Source organism: Lentinus tigrinus, assembly GCF_003813185.1.
Source record: "Lentinus tigrinus ALCF2SS1-7 unplaced genomic scaffold L226scaffold_2, whole genome shotgun sequence".
Lineage (NCBI taxonomy): Eukaryota > Fungi > Basidiomycota > Agaricomycetes > Polyporales > Polyporaceae > Lentinus > Lentinus tigrinus.
In genome coordinates, this window is record NW_027137911.1 from 1,411,918 (window position 1) to 1,430,956 (window position 19,039).

General features: G+C 55.3%; 5 protein-coding genes across 5 annotated transcripts; all 5 read right to left on the bottom strand.

Moving 5' to 3' along the window:
- Positions 1-68: 68 nt before the first annotated feature.
- Positions 69-2,130, bottom strand: L226DRAFT_565981 (uncharacterized protein; the record flags this gene model as incomplete). Its single annotated transcript, XM_067683842.1, has 7 exons — positions 69-222; positions 299-774; positions 838-1,199; positions 1,254-1,352; positions 1,411-1,482; positions 1,542-1,630; positions 1,838-2,130. 7 exons carry the CDS (start codon positions 2,128-2,130, stop codon positions 69-71), a joined length of 1,545 nt encoding a protein of 514 aa, XP_067541756.1.
- A 124-nt stretch (positions 2,131-2,254) lies between these two features.
- Positions 2,255-3,276, bottom strand: L226DRAFT_565982 (uncharacterized protein; the record flags this gene model as incomplete). The annotated part of the gene is made up of 5 exons (XM_067683843.1): positions 2,255-2,391; positions 2,587-2,653; positions 2,749-3,052; positions 3,101-3,144; positions 3,196-3,276. The coding sequence occupies 5 exons, from the start codon at positions 3,274-3,276 to the stop codon at positions 2,255-2,257; spliced, it is 633 nt and encodes a 210-aa protein (XP_067541757.1).
- Positions 3,277-3,672: 396 nt separating this feature from the next.
- L226DRAFT_452550 (uncharacterized protein) lies at positions 3,673-7,142 on the bottom strand (the record flags this gene model as incomplete). Its single annotated transcript, XM_067675071.1, has 6 exons — positions 3,673-4,424; positions 4,482-4,980; positions 5,171-5,212; positions 5,345-5,477; positions 5,731-6,383; positions 6,447-7,142. The coding sequence occupies 6 exons, from the start codon at positions 7,140-7,142 to the stop codon at positions 3,673-3,675; spliced, it is 2,775 nt and encodes a 924-aa protein (XP_067541758.1).
- Positions 7,143-11,311: 4,169 nt separating this feature from the next.
- On the bottom strand, positions 11,312-14,412 carry L226DRAFT_565984 (uncharacterized protein; the record flags this gene model as incomplete). Its single annotated transcript, XM_067683844.1, has 9 exons — positions 11,312-11,451; positions 11,719-11,957; positions 13,012-13,231; positions 13,283-13,652; positions 13,708-13,727; positions 13,792-14,039; positions 14,097-14,132; positions 14,206-14,353; positions 14,406-14,412. 9 exons carry the CDS (start codon positions 14,410-14,412, stop codon positions 11,312-11,314), a joined length of 1,428 nt encoding a protein of 475 aa, XP_067541759.1.
- A 1,384-nt stretch (positions 14,413-15,796) lies between these two features.
- On the bottom strand, positions 15,797-18,281 carry L226DRAFT_565985 (uncharacterized protein; the record flags this gene model as incomplete). Its single annotated transcript, XM_067683845.1, has 8 exons — positions 15,797-15,995; positions 16,048-16,265; positions 16,314-17,113; positions 17,166-17,290; positions 17,338-17,426; positions 17,480-17,595; positions 17,665-17,774; positions 17,824-18,281. 8 exons carry the CDS (start codon positions 18,279-18,281, stop codon positions 15,797-15,799), a joined length of 2,115 nt encoding a protein of 704 aa, XP_067541760.1.
- Between the last annotated feature and the right edge of the window lie 758 nt (positions 18,282-19,039).

Sequence of the window (19,039 nt, forward strand, 5' to 3'; positions counted from 1 at the left end):
GCTCGCCGCGGAGGGGAAGAGAGCTTGCTGTCCAGACGTCGGAGGAGCAACAGGAGAGACGCGAGGTCTCATCTCGATGTCGATTGGAGCGCAGATCGCCGACGCGAGAGCCTCGACGCCCGGAGCTTGCTGGCCAGGAGAGAGGGACCGTGTTCTCGTCTCGACGTGAACTTGAGCAAGTTGCGGCACTGCACTGCTCGCCGCGGCGGGGAAGAGAGCTTGCTGTCCAGACGTCGGGGAAGCAACCGGAGAGACGCGAGGTCTCATCTCGATGTCGGTTGGAGCGCAGACCGCCAACTGCATGGCCCGATTTGCGGCCGGGAGAGCCTCGACGCCCTGAGCCTGCTGGCCAGGAGTGAGAGACGGGACAGGCGCAAAGCATGTTCTCATCTCGACGTCGGCCGGAATGGGTTGCGGCAATGTCATGCCCTCGGCAGCGGAGACGGACGATTGCGTATTCTGAGTGACATATCCGTACCGTTCGACAATCTGCGCCACGTGTGCGGAGGCTAAATGCTCCACCGCTAGCATGTCCGCTTCACTGAGTGGTGACGGTGCGGGCTTGTTTGTGCGTCCACTGCCGGGCTCTACCGCGGTCGACAACGCATATACCTCTGCATGTTGCGCCATTTGATCTTGATTTGAAATACCAGAGAATAATGTCGAATGTTGCGAAGGGGTAGGTGATACTGAGTCCTGCACTGGAGGGGGATGAAGGGCCACGATTTCCGAGCTTCCTGTATCCTCGAACTCGGCCTCTACAGGCGGGATATTCTGAGAAACTTATGTCAGGACGGAGGAAGGGCTTCGAAACGGCACACAGTGTGCGGAACGTACCACAGACTCAGAGTCCTGTTGCAACAGAAGTTCGGCCTCTATAGCAGCTTCCTCGAGGCTTTCTTGATCTGCAGTATCTGACTCGCTGATGCTGTCTTCCATCATAGTATTCTCATCGTCGGCGTCAGCAGCCAGTACAACGCCGTGTTTGGCAAGGAGTTGCTCGATCCGTGAGGTGAGCAAAGATCCATCGATGCTGCTTCCCGGAGGTAGTAGACTGGTCACGAATTCGAGCACTTTGGGGTCAAGGAAACGCCTCTTCTTGTGGCGGGCAGCATAGAGGTCCCGTTCCTCGTCAGAGTGTGCTCGTACAATCTGAGGATTCACGGGACTGAATAGGGAGAGGTGGTTCTGCCCTCTGGCTGCATATCGAACCCTCAGCTCTATGGCTCAAGATCGACGGATGCAAGGCATACCTGGCAAACTCCTGACAGATCGCGGACCCTGCTCTGTGGCCGCCTGGCCATCGGCTGTATCGACGTCTTCCTCATCAATATGTCTCTTACTGTTCTTTGCTGGGCGATGCGGGCTTGTCAGTAGTCACGTACTTGAGGAGAAAAGGCAAAAACCAACCTTCCGGCCGCGCCTCTTGCGCCACTGTAATTGACGTGTTGGCGCTGGTCTCCGAAGACCCACCGCTTGTAGCTATGCCATGAGTAATACTGTTAGTACCGAATGCAACATTGACGAGCAGAGTCACCTACGGGAGTTCTGCATCCGTGGAATATCTGTAGAGTTGACAGTGGAGAGGAGAGTAGTGGCGGGTCCGAGAGCACCTGAGGCGACAAAGCACCTTTGTCAATTCACATGGAATGAGGACCAAACGAAGTACCCGTGAAAGGGGCGAAGTCAATAGTGGGAAAACTAGGGCTCAATAATTGCAGATACAAAAATACATGACAACAACATAGACGCAGCATAAGTCCTCTATCATATATCGCTACGCGCTACCGTGACATCAGCATACGCACATGTGGATCATAAACGCAGGAGGACTTACTCGAGGGCAGCCTCACGCTTGCCTCCCCGCATAACCCGCTTCTTGCGACTACGGTATGCACTGTACGAGCCTCGAGTGACCCAGCTCGGTTCTCCAGTTTGCAATACATTCAGCCTGCGAGTAGGGTCGGAGGGAGGATGATCACCAGCGCGGACATTGACCCATGCCTTGTCACGATTAAGCACCCACATGCGAGAGCGGGATGTGCGGTTGTCACGGTGGATATAGATGTTGTCGGTCTCGCCGTCCAGAGACTCCGGGGGTGCGGTTACGACAAATGGCCCATTAGTCATTACCCAGACGGTTTGCCCTACCCCTCCTCGGTGTTCCTTAGACAATCGCAGTGGTTCCCAATCTGTAATCGCACACAAATCTGCCAGAGACGAGACGAATATCCCGAACTCCGTCAACTGTGAGCTAGACGACTTTGAGGGGGACGACGGCGGGGAACGCCTCGAGGTCGAAGTTGACGGTGACAATCGGCGACGATCTTGGCGTGTGGACGGGGATGGCGAGGACACCCTCGGGCTCGTCGCTCCAGAAAGCGGTTGAGACTGATCGGATTGAGACGGGACACGCACAGCCATGTTGTTCTTGTTGTCCGAGTCAACCTCCACCACGCACTGAGCTCGAGGGATGTCAGAATAGGGATGGTAGTGCACAATCGTATGTTGCAGTGGCTGAGACGACCGACTCTTGCGAGTAAGGGGACCGAATCGGATGAACGGTATGCCACGAGAAGGCCGCACACTCGAGCCAGGTAGCAGGGGTTGTCTGAGATCTGGAGAAGCCGATCGGGAGGGTGATGACTGTGAACTGTCTTGTGAGCCATGAGACATATACGGTGCCCATGAAGGGTTGCGTGGTTATCATGAGCGTCATTGAGGAGATAGATCAAAGGATTTGCATACCTGGCGTCGCGGGAGAGTATGAGGACCGCTCTTCGGAACACGGTCTGTCTGCAGCGCCATCTGTACGCCTGCATTAGCGGTTACCAGGTGCAGGAAGATATGGAGCTCACCGTGGTACATTTGACTCGCCTCTTCCTCCTCCTCCGCTACCGCCTCTTCCTCCACTACCACCTCTTCCTCATCCACTACCTCCATCTCCACCACCTCCTCCTCCATTGCCTCGCCTTCATCTACCTCTCCTCTCTTTCTTTCTGCGTCCTCTGCAACAGGAGTTCCGTCTGTGCCAGCGCCACGACCGGCGTGACTGCATGCACGTCAGCTAGGTAGCACGGAAGATGGCACGCTCACATACCGAACGGATGGCAACGCATATGAGTACCGCTTACGGACAGGATGCTGGCAGGAGTAAGGTCAGAGAGTTACAGGAAACGGCAGTGATCCACTCACGATCCACTCGCCGGCTACGGAAGCGACCTGCGCAAACCGGTTTTCAAGGTAAAGTGTTTTGCAGCGAGACAGTTGAGACATGCAGGTTCGTAGTGGCACAGCCGTAGGAAGGAGGCAGCAAGATTAAGGAGGAGGAACCGTCGTAGACCCCAAGGAAAATGCATCTCAGGCATCGGTGTCGAGACGTCTTAGCCAAAGGCCAATATAACGCCTAATTGTGCCCATTTCGTGCAGAGCCGCTCACGCCCTATCACGTGACAGAACGAAAGGTCTTCCGATATCTCATTGTCAGTCAAGCTAAGCGTGAGGCTGGAATGATTGTCTACAAAAGTCCAAGGTTGTCCCAGAAGTCCCCTTCCTCCCAGTCCAGTCCACGCTCCTGTGAGCTTACACCGGCACCGGCAATTGAATCCGCACGAGAAATCAGTTCTACACTCTGAAAGGTAAGCTTGTAAGAACGTTGTATGGTGCGCCAATTTATGGAAGGCATACCTTATCCAGAGGGAGCACATGCATGCACGGAGCACTTATTGGTGGAACGCGCATAGGGGTCCGGGCAAAATGTGAGACCACATGGTCCGCCGTCACGATGACGCCGGCGCCGTGTTGGGCATAGAACAACCGACCCCCAACGAATCGGTACTTGCGATAGTAGTCATGTTCCGCATCTGCGGGCGACAACGACTCGTACGGCTTGATGAACAGATATGTGCCCTCTACGATGCGATGTTGATTATCGCGGTATGAGAAGGAGAAGATGCGCTGAATCCGGCCTGCCGACCAGGTATCAGAGCCGGGGGGGTTGAAGACGACGTTGGAATCCTTGGACGAATCCCGTTCCGACGTGAAAGACACGCCGTGCACCTGGATAGACCGGAGCTGGGTCGCCCGATTGAGCAGCTGTGTTGTACCCGGGACACGACGGATTTCGCGTGCGTCAATGAAAGCTTCCCTGCCTGCCTGTTGGTTGAGGAACCGGACAAGTGCGGTGAGGCAATCGTTGTCGAGCTCGACAGGTTTCCCGTCCTTTCGGGAAGGAGGGACACGATCTTGAGAGTCTCCGAGTCCGATAGACTCGCGAAGTCGCGTCCCTCGACGATCTTCGCCTTGCAGTTCCTGGTAGGCTCGCAGCATCTCCTCGACATGGGGGCGGACGCTTTCGTCGGCCAGAACCACCTTCAGTTGTGAGACTCGATTGTAATGCCTGGTAAACGTCAGTTCAAGTTCGCCTGTGAGGTGAGGTCAGTCGCAAGACTCGGCACAGCTATCTTCGGTCCCAGACTCACCAAATTTGCCATTGGTCTCGGTACTTTGTATGAGAAGATTGTTGCGCTCGGAGAAGAACGTTCGAATGGCGTGGAGCGGTCCGAAATAGCGCATGAAGAACGAGATATGAAGGGCATTGTGCTGGTTGGGAGTGAGGGTGATGTCGTAGAGCTCCCGTGCGGTGACTAAGTACGAGTGTGCGGCGTTCTCGTATTCGGCGACTGCCTCCTCGGACATCTCCAGCAATCCTCCAATGACGACAGCTGTAACGAGGTGCATGAAGTTGTCCAGCCATGCCTTGAAGACCCCGCCCATAGGAGTCCACAACCTGATGAGAATGATGGGGAGGTTGACCACGCAGAGGACGTGCCATTGGTCAGCGCTGAGTTTTCCTCGCTCGGTAGTGCCCACGTTATGGGGTACGGGGTTCACCCAAGACGGCAGCTCAGTGAGTGGCAGTTGCTCATGAATTTCTGCCAGCGTCTGCCGACCGAGCACTGATTTGACTGTTTCCGCCTGCTTTGTTGGACGCGTCAGGATAACCAGTCAAATACAGCGACGCTCAATGATCTAACGTACTGTTTCCTCCACGCCGTCATTTATCAACGACTCTAAATCCGCGAGAGCTGCATCTAACGGGCTTGAAGCCCGTACTATCTGTAGCGGACCTTAAGATGGGGTGCCTGCCTGGAGTGTGCACATCACATACCGGCGAGAGTTCTGCAGCCTCAGGAGCCTGAGGGTTGTGCTGCTTCGGCGCGGTTTGCGAAACTGTCTGAGCAGTGGATTGAAGCTCTGACATGCCACCAAGGGTGGACGATTGCTTCTGCGGTGTCATGTGCCTGATGAGCGTTGTACTTCAAGGTCACACTAGAAGACATACGTGATGGATGAGTCGTTGCGCCATCTCTAGACGAGTCCCATCGTTTGAGAGTTGATAGTGGTTGCACACGGCTCGTAGTACCGCCAGATTGTATCGACCCGTGAGAGTAGAGGCGGCATTCGCACGTGCTAAGCTACGCAGAGCCGCCTCAAACTTCTCCTGTGTGTAGGCCCCTCGAGAGGCGGTCGCCGACTTCGAGGCAGGCTGCGAACGGTCGTCGTGGGACACCACAGGGCCGTATCCTTGCCGTTTACGCTAGACGACGTCGTCAATACCCAGAACTGTCAGGTACAGAAAAAAGACCACGTACCCATTGAAGTAGCTTCTTGACGAGGTACTCATGTTTCTGTTTCGCAGGTAGGATGCCTTCAGTATAACAGATGTACCGGAGGATGTTCCTCGGCAGAGACGCGACCTCCTCGTCGGTACCTGTGTAAACCACCGATATGCCGGAGCTCAAGTCCTCCTCCTCGGGCTTGAGCGGTTCCACGCCCCCACTGCTATCTTCAATCTCAAGACTCATACCCCATATCTTGCGACAATGCCACTTCAGGAGGCCGAGATAGTGGTTGTGCATGGAGTCGATAACCGTGTACTTAATCGGGTCCCAGTATGGGAGTCTCATCAGCTCCGACCAGCGTATACTGTTCGCTCCGAAAGCCTTTTCTCGCGCCCAAGTGGACGGAAGGTCTCTCCAAACACGCGCAAGTTCCTTGTGCTCCTCGCAGCTCCGCGCCTCCCAGGTTGACTGATCGAGATTGTTGATGTCAACGTACGGCAGCTTGCACATACTGCAGAAGTATTTTGCTTTGTAGCCACCGAAGCCTCCCGCCTGACGGGCTGCAGGAAGGTCGCATACGAGAGGAACTAGAGCGCACCGGACGAGGCGGCCAGCTTCGTACTTCGCGGTACGCGAGAAGTACACGCCGGTGTCCCAGAAGACAAGCAACTCGTCGACGAGAACTTTCAGGTAGTGGTTGAGCTGATCGAGGGAGGGCTTGTGTGGGCCGGGAATGATGCCGATGAGCAGGGAATTTTCCTGGAGGTAGCGTAGATGGGGAGGAAGGTTGAGACAGGCCATGTAGATTCCGGTAACAGACACGTTCTGCTTGGCCTCCTTGTTCTGAAAGGGGTTGAACGAGTCGATGTACAGCGCGAAGACATAACGTCCTTCGCCTGGGGGGCCGAGAACGAAAGGGTGACCATCCTTCAACAATTCTCGGAAGACTGGCGCGTCCCAAAGATCCCGCATAACCCTCTTGGGGAAACCCGTGACGCCACCCGCGGCCGAGTCCATCACGTCCTCCATTCCGGGTCGAGCGAGGAATCTGGCCAACCACTCCTTCAGCTCCTGGTGGAGGTATGTCCGGAGTGGATACGAGAACGTCTTGCCTCGGATGTTCCTACTCCTCCATAGCTGCGCGCCACAAGGATCACTCTTGGGGGTAGGTCTGTGAAGACAAGTTCCGGGGAGGGGCCGAGTATCGTATATAGCGAAGCAAACAGGACAACAGACAAAGGAACGCAGATGGGGGTCGAGATCGAAACGGCTGACGATGGTGCGGATGTCGATGGGAAGGCGGTCCAACGTGGCTGAATCCTCAGGAGAAACACCTCCGCCTGTCGCGGACGTGTAGGCGACCTGCACGAGAAAGCGAAGGCACTTGAGGAGCAACCCACTGGCGCGATGCGAGAGACCATAGAAGAGGTGCAGCATCAAGGCAGTGACATGATGAGCAAGGAAGAGGGGCTTCAACTGACGTGACTGTCTGGAGAAGTGGCGCGCTATGGGACGCATCAGCACTCTACGAGCATGACCGGAACGTCGACGACCTACCTGTGTCTACGATGGGGATTCCATGCTTCTCACAAAGCTTCTCCAGTTGCTGCTGCCGGATCCACTCCTGCTGCTTGTGGAGCTGCAATCTAGCTAGCTCGTGACGTATCGTCTCTAGTAGTTCAGTCAGTATGCCTGCAGATGCTTGAGAACTGACGGGAAGCGCCAGGAGCTCTTGACGCATATCCAGCAGCCACTTCTCGTGTTGTAAGAATTCCATGTTGCATACATGGTCCGAGAGCGCGTAAGGGCCGACGTTGGGGAGTTTGATGTGTTCAGGACCCATCTCTCGAAAAGGGATGGATGGCGCAGGCGTCGATCGGAAAACGAGAGCACCATGGAAGGCGTAAGCCCAGATTGTGGAACGGATGTAGCTCTGAAAAAAGTCGAGGTCGTCAAGGGTTTGTGGGGCCTCCTCTGCGTCGGTCGGAAGGGAGGTCGTAGGCGCATCAGAGCTGTGTGGTTCTGGCGGACTCTGTGGCAGTACTGAAGATGGTCGGGATGCGGAATTCACAGGAGACGGTTGATCTGCTCTGCTGGATGTAGTCGGCGCACGAGAACGTAAGGTCGTTGCAAGGGGGGACGACGGAAGTTTCGCCGTTATCGGTTGCATAGACACTGCTGTTGCAGGCGATTGTATGTATGACGATTGGAGAGGGGAAGCGGGTGCATGGCGCAATGGGGGTGCGGGTGACGCTCTCGGCGGGGACGAAGCTGCTGGAACAGAGCGCTGGTGCGGTGACGATGCTAATCCTTGCCGGCGTACTTGTTCGACGGCAGGGCTGGGTCGTGATTGAGCATATGGCGCTCGGATCCACTCCGCATGAGCCGGATGCTGAGCTACTCCCGAAGTTGAGCTGCCCGGAAGCGGTTCACCATTCTCGTCCATGCCGAGACTTCTCAATTCATCAACCAGCGTATCAGTGTGTCCCCTTCGGCGAGAAGTCGTAGATGAAGTCGAGCTCGCTAGAGTAGCAATGATAAGTGTGTCTCCTACTGAGAGCCGGAACCATCAACTCACTGGCGTGTTGCCTGGAGGAAGGCCCCGAATGTGCAGCGCCCGTTGAGCTGCGCCCTACTCCAAGATGTATCAGACGTGGTCAACGAGGATAAACTCTACGTGAACTCACCGGGTGGCAACTCCGGACGCTTGCTACCGCCGAGAACTCGATACCTGAGATGCAGAGTCGACAGATCGGAGACACCCGCGGCCCCAAGGACGGTGCTGCTCGGTACGGGAGAATGTTGCAACGTGTCAACGTAGATGGTCGGCCGAATGCGAGAGAGTGACGGTATCTTGCGCCGACGCCGCAACTCCCCGAGTACATGGGCGATGGTCCAAGAAGAATCGACCACTGGCCCTCATTGAACCTCCCTTCCGGACAACTCGGAAATGAACTGGAGACTCACCGAGTGACGTAGATCTAGGACCAACACCCAGCACGAAAATCGTGATTGGATTGTGTTTCCGCTTCCGTAAGTCTAGACTTCTGGGACAACGTGATGTTTGGTCTTGAACGGGATACGATAACGCTGTCGGAGATATTCAGGACGCCTGTGAGTACTAGAAGGAGAAGCTGTACCGGTTGAGAGCACGAGGACCGCAAAGACATCAAGCAGAGCGATCAAACAGAGGCGAAAGACATCCTGCAGGCATTCACTGTCGATCAGGGCCTGCGGTCGAGAGATAGGGTACGTTCCGAGGCAGAGCAAGGCGAACGACCAGAAGTAAGAACACTTGTCGAGGGAACGATGCCCTTTAGCGGTGTGTTCGCCGCGTTTGTGTCGTCGCCATCGACGCAGAAAGCGCTGCTGAACGAGCACCGCGCGGCGCAGCATGGCGGGGAAGGGGGGGGGGGGGGGGGGGGGGGGGGGGGGGGGGGGGGGGGGGGGCACCAGTTGCCGGGGAGAATGTGGGAGGGAACCCGAGTGGGCGCGCCAGCTGTTAGAACTGTTGCCAATTGATTATCCGACAATTAATCGCATCATGCATGTGGACTCACTTAACGCGTTGATATATACAGTCTTACCACAGGCTCTTTGCGGAAACTGCGATCAACTACTAAGCTCCATTGCCATCTACACAAGACATACATTGTAACGCGACGCGCCCCCTACATCCCGATACTATCCTCGTACGATCGGGATGCGCTCGAGTACCAGAGCCTCGCTGATCTTCACAGTGCCACTCCGTTTAAAGCAAGCAGTCATTCTCGCTATGGTGAGCCGCAACGGGTCGTAAATCTGCTATGGAGTTAGACAAGCTCCGGTCGATTGGGACAGCGGGACACGAACCTGATCCAAAATGCATAACTTCTCGAGGACAACGTCGAATTTGTTGATAGCCTCGCGAAGGAGGTCAATACGAACCTCTTGACCAGGCTCCACACCAGGCACGTAGGCAGGGGCGCTCTCCGCGTCTTCGAGATAGGACTGAATCCCGAGATGGAATGATGAGTCGTGACGAATGAGTGGTTATGGACGACTGCACTCACCAAGATTTTCTCCATGAGGTCTTGTTGAACCGAAAATTGATCCTCGTACGCTGTGACGATCGCCTCGTATTGCGACATTTCCCGATCAAAGCGGTTACGCGAGATGACGGTAGCTTGGCTGAATGTCTCGCTGAGTCTAACGAAGAGGGACGCGGCATTCTGACTAAGAGTTTCCCGAGCGTCGTGGAGGTCCTTGAGCCGGGCAAGCTCCGGGCGAATACCCACAATGTTTGCCCTCTGCGACACCGCTCCATCGAGACGATGGGTGAAAGCCCGAACATCCTCCTACAGTGCATGAGAGAGTCATCGGAAAACCACAGCTAGTAGATGACGTACCTTCCTCTGGTCGAGGATGCGAAGATACGGTTCGTAGATCAGCCAAGTTGACTTAGCACAAGACAGTTCCTCGTAAAATAAGGCCTTGCTCTCGTCAACTGTCTTGAAGATGTCCTTGAAGGCGTATTCCTGGACAGAAGAGATGTCGTTGCCGCGTTCAATGTACAACCGTCTCATCTACGCGATACACAAAACGATGAATGTCGGGCAGCAGCAAGGACGCTGGAAGAAAGAACTCACCGTGAAGTCGATTTTCCTCAAGTTGTTCTCCTTCTCCGAAACAGCGTCAAGACGGGAGCTCGTTTCGGCGAGGTTGTGCTTCTGACGGCGCAGCTTGCGAGCACCTTCAACAATGGCGACCTTTGAGTCGTGGCGGTACTCGAGGTTGGCATCCCTGAGAACGGTGGGAGCACTCGCGTGCCAGGAGGCAGGATCAGTACTGAAGCCGTACGGCTGCAGCTGTCTATGATGACCTTCAACAGGTCTGCTCAGGGTAGAAAGAGAGTTGCCACTCACCGTCCAATATCCCCTTCCAACTCAGCATGCATGACATCAATGCACATCCGTTGTTCCTCCAAGGCGGCAAGAGCATCCGCATTCGACATGAGTGTCATGGCTATACCAGAGATAGAACACTGTGGCGGAGGGGAGGGGGAGGAGGGTAAGGAGAGTAGACGGAATAATGCGCACCGTCTGGTCCTTAGGCTGCATGCTCCCTCCAAATAGATTGCTTTGTCCGGGTAAGGTTTGAAGACCAGCCACGTCGATACAATCGACCCCTACCTTCCAGAAAGCTGTATATGTAGCGTGGTCAAGATGTACGTGCGGTTGAGAACTGTGATACAGTACGAGTTGACCGCTGAACGTTGAACGTTCAACACCAAGTGCCGCGAGTTGCGGCGCTAACTTTGTGTGCTGATGTGGTCACGGCGCGTGCAGTCCACAGGCAGAGTCCACAGGCAGCGGGCAAGCGAGTTTGTCCAGAAGGCATGGTCAATGGAAGCCAGCTCAACGAGAGCATAGGTTAGATTATGAGCAAACAATGATATGCGGGTATCGATATTCCCTTCGATACATGACCATGCAAGATACACCGGGTCGTCCTCCGACTCGTCACGACGCTGGCGCAGACTCGGACGCCGCAGCCTTGACCTACTCGATACGCCCATCCGGCAAATTCAACACTGTCCACGCCCTTCAGCATCTCCTCGGCGGCCCGACGTGCTCCTTCCAGTTCCCTTCGCTCTCGTTTTCTTCCCCATCCTTGTCCTCTTCATCCTCATCTTCGCCCCCTTCGAGCTACTTGAGCCACTCTCGCGCGCGCTCCCAGTCCGCCTCGTAGAAGAACAGGAGGCTGCCCCCTCCCATGCGCATGTGCACCTCCGCGAGCGTGGCGCGGATCTCCGTAATGTCTTCGAAGGCGCGTCTGCGCTCTCGCTCTTGCCAGAGGGGGCCACGGTAAGGTATCCGAGGCAAGTGGGAGGTATCGCGCCATGCCGTGCTGGAGGTCGGATGGCTTCATTCACTTGCCGTAGGACTTTGGGTTGTTGACGGCCTTGCCAGTGGCGAGGTCTTATACCTTGCGAGAGCGTGTCAGGACCCCGTCTAACAGTAAATAACCGTTCCCGGGTACTTGTACTGGAGATGTAGTTTGACATACTTGGAACCCCGTCAAGCACACCACGGTCTCGTCGTCTCGCGCGCACGCTTCTCCGCGTTCGCGCTATCATCGTAGAACACGGTGCCGAGCTTGACGTCAAGGATGTTGTGCTTGAGGAACCTCTGCGAGAAATTCTTGAGCACGAGGGACTGTGTAGTCGCGAACCGCAAAGGGGAGGGAAGGAAGGGGAGGGAAGGAAGGGGAGGGAAGGAAGGGGAGGGAAGGAAGGGGAGGGAAGGAAGGGGAGGGAGGGTATGGTAGTGCCCTGCTCCGTAGCAGCCCGCACTACCTTGAGCGGCTCGGCGTTCGCCTGCTCTCGTCAGGACCCCCAAGTGAGCCGAAGCGCCGAAGCGGGATCGTATGCGCTGCAGCAAACATGGCTGGGGCATACCTCGCAGCACGAGGGTACGCCAGACGATCTCGACAAATGTGCACGAGGTTAGCGAGGTTACCTCTCAGAATCTCGCGCAGTAGCAACCAGATGTGCTCTCTTCGGTGATACTAGGTGGGACGAGACGGCCTCGAATGAGCAGCGACGTACATCCATGACCATCGGCAGCTCCTCCGCGAGACTTTGGCCTTCGCTGACAGGGAGTCCTTGCTTGTTTTGCAGCAAGACTTGGGCGAAGAAGTAGGCTACGTTCTGGAGCGGGTGGCAGGTATCGAGATGGTGCGATGCGAGGTCCCGAGGAGGGTGCGGTCATGACGCGAGTGCCCCTGAGGGGATATGTGTTCGGAACGCGCATAGAGTGAGATCTGTAAGTCAAGTGAAGGCGTTGCAACGGGATGAGCACAGAGACGAGCATTTCCTGCAGTTCCTGAAGCCTAGGCGGAGGATGGAGGGAGACCTGGATGACCGTACGGGAGCAACATCGAGCAGCGCTCCGGAACAGCCGACACGAGCGTCAATCTTAGAATTCCTACTCACATCCTGCATACGAGACGTTGCGAGTCGACCCTCTATTGCTATAGTACACAGGAAGTACTTAATTCCTGGCACACGACTTTCGAAGGTTCATCGACTCACTCTACGACAGCCCTAGGCGTCTTTCAAGCTTCGTATACCCCTCCCGGGGTAACCTCCATTCCATACTCATTTGCCCGCTCCATCTGACAGTGGATATTCTCCACGATGGCGACCACATTCGCTCAATAGTATGCAGACAAAGTCTTCATCGCTGTGACGAATGGTGTTGCTGTGCCATACATGGTTGGAATGACTACTGCGACCGGGTCGTCCATGATCCCTACTAGCACTATATGCTGCGAGCGTAATCGATGTACCTGCGCAAAGAACCATGATGTTAGTAGAGGGTGAGATGGAGTGCTTGCTCAGTACCTTGTCAAGAACTCGATGCCAATACCAGCAAGCTCAATCGACATCTCGGTCGCAACCGCTCCGACATAACTCCTGATAGGAATCCAGCATGTGCTGATAGTATGGATGAGACTCTGCCACCGGTTGTGAGGACCAGAAAGCACAGCAAGAGAGCCAGCTTCCGCGGGTGGCGAGTGCATCAGTGCGATCGCGAACGCACCCATACCGAGAACAAGGTAACCTGATGATGTGTGTTGAGCGGAATGCGCTAAGTATATAACCTGGGCCTCACCGATATACTTGAGGTACTGCTTCGCATGCTCGAGAGAGTGCACGGCACGGGGGAAGATGGCGTTCAGGACAGAGGACTCATTGCCAGGTGCCGCCGAATCGCTCTGCGGACTATCGGGGGAACGAACAGGCGAGGCGTTCCTGGTAGGGCAGGCACAACTATCCTGTGCGGGAGGGTCTGGGTGAAGGGATAGTTCCTCGCGGGGACCCACAGACCGTGACCTCCCTCGAAACGCGTACTTCAGAGAGGAGGGGATGACGTCCGGCTCGAGGGGCTTATCTGTACGTTGCCACACGCTGACAACAGTATTTTTTCCCCGTTCGGAAGGGCCTGTAGCTAGTAGTCGAGTGTCCTTGACGCCGCAGCATGCCTGGTACAACCTTGAGACATTTAGGACTAAATTGAAAGGGGAAATTACCACACACCATGGTCTGAATCATTTCGTCTGTCGAGGGAGCCTATGAGATTGACTACTGTACGCACGTTCCGCAACAAGATGTGATACTTACCGTTATGTTCCAGGATGAGCTCCTCCTCGACACTCGCAAAATCGTAAACGCGTACGTGACCCGAAGGAGATCCTAAAAAGAGTTCCTCTAGATCGTGCGTAATAAGTACTGGAAGGGGCACGTTCTCAGAAATGGGTATTGTGAGGGTTTTCAACCAGCCTCTGCTTCTAACGTCGTACATGTCGAAGCCATCGTAGAGGTTGGAAACGACGATGACGTTTCCGTCGCTAGATACAGTGGAGCGGCCCCTAGTAAAAATGATGTCGGCACAGCGTACTTTCGCCATTGTTGCAGTGTGAACGTACAGTCTCGCCGTGCGCGGAAGGATATGCCAGAGGAAGCTTTGAGTGTGAAGATTCCAACAACTGAGGGATGTTAGCACCAGCGAGAACACCGGAAATGACTAGAACCCACAATAGACCATGGTTGATATAACTCACGACAACGAACTGACTGTTCTCGATGACCGTGGCAGAAAGGGGGATCACTGCGCTGCCGGTACTCTGCGCAGCATGCGTTATGAGTGAAGGGGGCGGAATGAGATTGCCCTTCGACCAGCCCCCTAATTCAGGAGCAGTCAGCTTGTCGTCGACATGGCGATCAAGGGTACTCACAGTCCATTTCCTTCCATACTTCAACGGCGGACCCCGCGCACACTATCAGTCGCCCGTCTCGCGAAGAGCACAGGTCTCCCACTACGCCGGACAGTGATCGAGGCAGATACTCGCCCCTAAAACGATGCTACGAATTTGAATGAGTTAGACGGGTGAACGAACCATACGGCGTCCTACGCACCAGTGTAATATGAGCCACTAGGACCTGACCGTTGATGTGCTCTGCGCTCATCTGAGCAGGACATCTAGATTAGATTAGATAGTCCGGCCATTGCCGTTGGTAGTTAGAAGTCTTGTATCGCTGTCAGGGGCCCTGCATAATACCACCACCATGTAGAAGCCAGTGGTCGATGCCATTGCGCTCGCGGGTTCGGATTTCATTTCTTCATTCGCCGTTTTGTCCGCCGCCGTCTCGTTTATTGTCGTCTCGTTCGCCGCCGTCTCGTTCATCGCCGTCTCGTCCGCCGCCGTCTCGTTCATCGCCGTCTCGCCGTCTCGTCCGCCGCCGTCTCGTTTATCGCCGTCTCGTTCACTGCCGTCTCGTTCGCTACCGTCTCGTCCATCGTCTCGTCTCACTCACCGTCTCGTCTGCCACCGCCTCACCCATTGTAGGGTCGCCCATAGCCCATCCGCTCCTTCCTCTCCCCAACCCCCCATCTCCTCAGCCTGTGTGGTATAGGTAGAGGGGACGCCCACTCGCACCCTGCCCTCCCGCGTGATTTTGTGGTTGTCTGTGGCGGCCACAGATCTCGGGGAGACTCATCACCGTTCGCGAAACCCACATAAAGAACGTCCGATGATCCATCCTTCCATTGAAGAGCAGTGACGGGTGATTCAGTCTTGACTTTGTGAACAATTACCCTCTGAACTATCTGCAGTACGAATAATAGGCCATCGTCCCCTCCGGTAGCGAGATACTCTCCATCCGCCGAGAACGCTAGAGCGTTTACCGAATCCTTGTGGCCGGGGAATTCCCAGATGCAGGCATAGGAGTGAGCGAACATGTCGAGAGAGGCTCAGATTGACCCCACACTGAGAGCAGGTCGACCTTGAAAGTATCGAGTGGCAACGCAGCCATCCGGGCGGCGGGCTCCAGTCTGCATCGACCGGCAATCATACCGGTGACTTATTGTAGCAAGCGCCCGCTCTGCGTTTTTCGGCCACCGGGACCCCTAAGGTAACGATAACTCCCTACGTCCATACCCGAGCAAATATATCAAGGGTCGCTCCCTCACGTACCATCATGCAAGAGTACGAGTACAGACCCGCAGTCATCCACATCGTCTGCGTGAATTGCTATTAATATAGGTAGTAGGGAGGCGTAAGGTATGTACAGAATGAGGGGCATGTATGGAGCTCTTATACATGAAGAAGAAAATTGCATCGCAACCTCATTCGACCAGCATGCCCACCCACGCGTCGCGGGGGAAGCGCATGGACTCAATAATGTACCAACTTGGATGTTCGAACACGGTGACGAAGAGATTGATATTGTCTTCGGGTAAGTTGGTCTCACACAAGACCACCGGGGGGTGTTGATACTCCGGAGAGTCGAGGGAAGGCGATACATGGATGAAGCACATCGGGTGACTAGCTGTGCGATTAGCGCAAAGACGAAGCCAGACTAAATGGCCGTACTTACTTCTCTTGGTAGTGCTGTGGCAGCTCATAGTAATGATAAGAGAGCACAGATTGAGGCCAGTCGCACCACTTGCACCGCCAGCGCAGGCTGGTCTGCGCTCTCATGGCGGAGTCATCGCGAAAGGCATACTCTACACGTTTGACCTTCTCCTGCACTTGTTGACAGGGTTTAAACCAAGCAACGGGGACGCCATCGTGTACTTCGAATGTATGGTGAACCTATCAAGAATGAGCAGAGGAGACCTCGACAAGAAGACGTCAACGTACCACTCCGCGCCAGTCCATGGTGACCATTACTTGGCCAGATACACTGCAGGCCGAACATGCGACCCGCATCTCGTTCACCACCTCGATCGGAGCGTCCCGCGCAGTCACATCGAAGCCCAGAGCGGCCCAGATGTCCTTGACAATATCCGAACACCCGCATAGCGGCGCGGGGCTCCAAGGGTTGAGTCCGCGAGCATGGACAAGGCATGTCCGAGCGAGTATGTCGACGCCTTCCATGACGAGGGGGCTGTACGCGCCGTCGATGTAGGGTACGGTGTCCGGGTTGATGGTCTCCCACCCATGGGCGAAAGCATAGCAGCAAGTATGCTGCATAGCCTGAGGACCCGAGACGAGCTCCTGGCAGTGCACGCACCAGAATATGGCTTGCGGCAGTTCGAGCGGGGAAGGCTGCGGTGCCATAGAGCGCGTCATGATGGCCGAGGACGTGGAGGGGATAGCCGGCCGGGATTCTACGCCAGGCAGAAGAGCCAGCAGCGTGGCCTGCCTTGCCTCACGCCAGGCGGCGACGAAGTGTGGAATCATGTGGTCGTAGGAAACACTCGGGACAAAGATCAGGTGATCAAGCTCGACCAAATGCCTCACGGCGTTCAGATCGAAGAGGTCGAGAGCACGGGGCCAAATGCCGTCATCGCGTGAAGGCTGGTCGTCTATGTAGTCTTCGAGACTCTCGTCAAGGTTGCGCAGACGCGACAGCATCATGGACACGTCACATCGACGCTGTTCCAGCACACGCCGGTGCTGCAGAGCTTTCTCGAGCTCTGGTAGGGTCAACTTCCAGTCTAATACGAGCATGTCAGCGACGACTATGATCGATATAGGCGAGACTCTCACCTCGTTCAGACAATGGCTCTGGCTTGTCAAAGAAGCGACGAAGTTGCGGGGTTAGTCCTTCCAGATTGATGCCGAGGTTTCTCAATTCCTCATCGTAGCCGAGTGCATTGAGTCTGCCCACAATCCTGTGTCGGGTGTCAGCGGGAGTAACTAACGAGCAACGACGACTTACTGTTTATAACGCGCATACTGTACCTCCTGTCTTCGCTCAGTCTCGAGCTTGTCCATTCTCTTCTTCCAGTCTTTGCAGATGATTGCGTGCTGTTGGACGCGGCGTTAGTATGCGAACAAGATTAACAGCAGCTCTTTCGTACTTGGCGTCTTTTCTCGGTCAGCAAGAGTCGCTGATGGACAACATACATCTGCTGAACTTCCTGCTGAGCACTCAGGATATCCTCGCGAAATTGGGTGACGTCGGGGAGATGGAAGACTGGAAAATCGGCAACATACATTGTAAACAACTCAAAAAAGCACTGCACAAGAAACAGACGCGACTTACGAACAACCCCGTTGTGGTAGACGCGGGGGAAGATAGTTTCCGCCTGCGACGAGAACGCCGTCTTGTATTCGCCATCGGGGAGACCGTGAAACGGATTCTCCGTGGTCGTCCTGCAAAACATTGTCAGCGAGAAACGCTACTTAGAGATGGAGGGCATACCGAGAGGCCTCGCAATCCGAGCAATAACGTGTATCGAACTCCCACAAGGGAGTGCGACTATGGTCGTCGACTCGGGAGCAAATGACGCAGCACGAATCGTTGATGAAGAAGGCGAATTGCATTTCACCTCTCCATGGAGGGCATGGGGGAAGATCCCCTGTGTTGGCCCGAGCGCGTTCCCAGTAGACTGCGGCTTGCGGGAGGCACAACAGCCGATAAGTTTCTTTGTTGGTGCGCGCGAGGTTGAGCAGGTCCGCCTGGGTGAGGTGGTTGTATATCTGGTAGAGGAACCGGTGTGGACGTTGAACAAAGGGACAGATGAGGGGGATGGACAGACGATGTACCTCGAATTGCACATCACAGGGAAGCTTGGGCCAGTTGAAGGCATGCCGAGATGTCTCGCCTACAGTAACTTTTTTGGTGCGAGCCTTTTTGCGTGAGTGAGCGGCGCGAGGCATGGTGTGGAGGAGAGGAGAAGAGAGAGGTTGAAAGTGGGGAGAGAGGAGAGGCGGTAACATATACGGAGAGCATCTCCGCTCTCGCTGACGACAAAGACATCTTTGTCAGTCCCACTTCCTTGCCTCCTTCTCGTGTTGCTTTGTAGCTCAAGCAGACGAGATTTATCAGGACGCGATACTGCGATCTGAGATTGGAAGGCATGAGCGAAAGATGAGTTCTGTCGTGGAAGAGACTTACAGTACGAGTTTTGCGTCGCCTTGATAGAGCGGAATATTGGGCCAGTTACCTTGCAGGCCCTGGATTTGGACTCTCCTGGGAAGCCGGCCTGGTTGGTTGAAGAATTCTTCGAGAGCTACGGCATTGTGTGAGAGACATAGCAGGAGGTCATGATAGGGCCAGGGATGTCCACACTACTCCAGGGGATGGTGGAAGAGCGATCGAATACGTAAGCGCCTCGCATCTGTGGACGTCCGAAACTTTGAGCGTCTGGGATCCCGGCCGTTCCCAACCTGTTCCCAACCAATCCTCAGCGTGCTGGCAGACCACCCCCACTGCCAGACCCACCCTTATCCCCCCTTTTCACAGTGCACTTGGTATTTAAACGTTGCTCTGGTGACCCAGGACTATCTGTATGTCACTTTCCTTCTTCCCGGAAGTCCTGATACTGACATTGCCGGTCCCCATTCTCACCGCCGTTCTGTCTCAACGATCCTGGGTGTCATCCGCCAATGCCGCAGCTTCGAAGTCATCGCTCGCA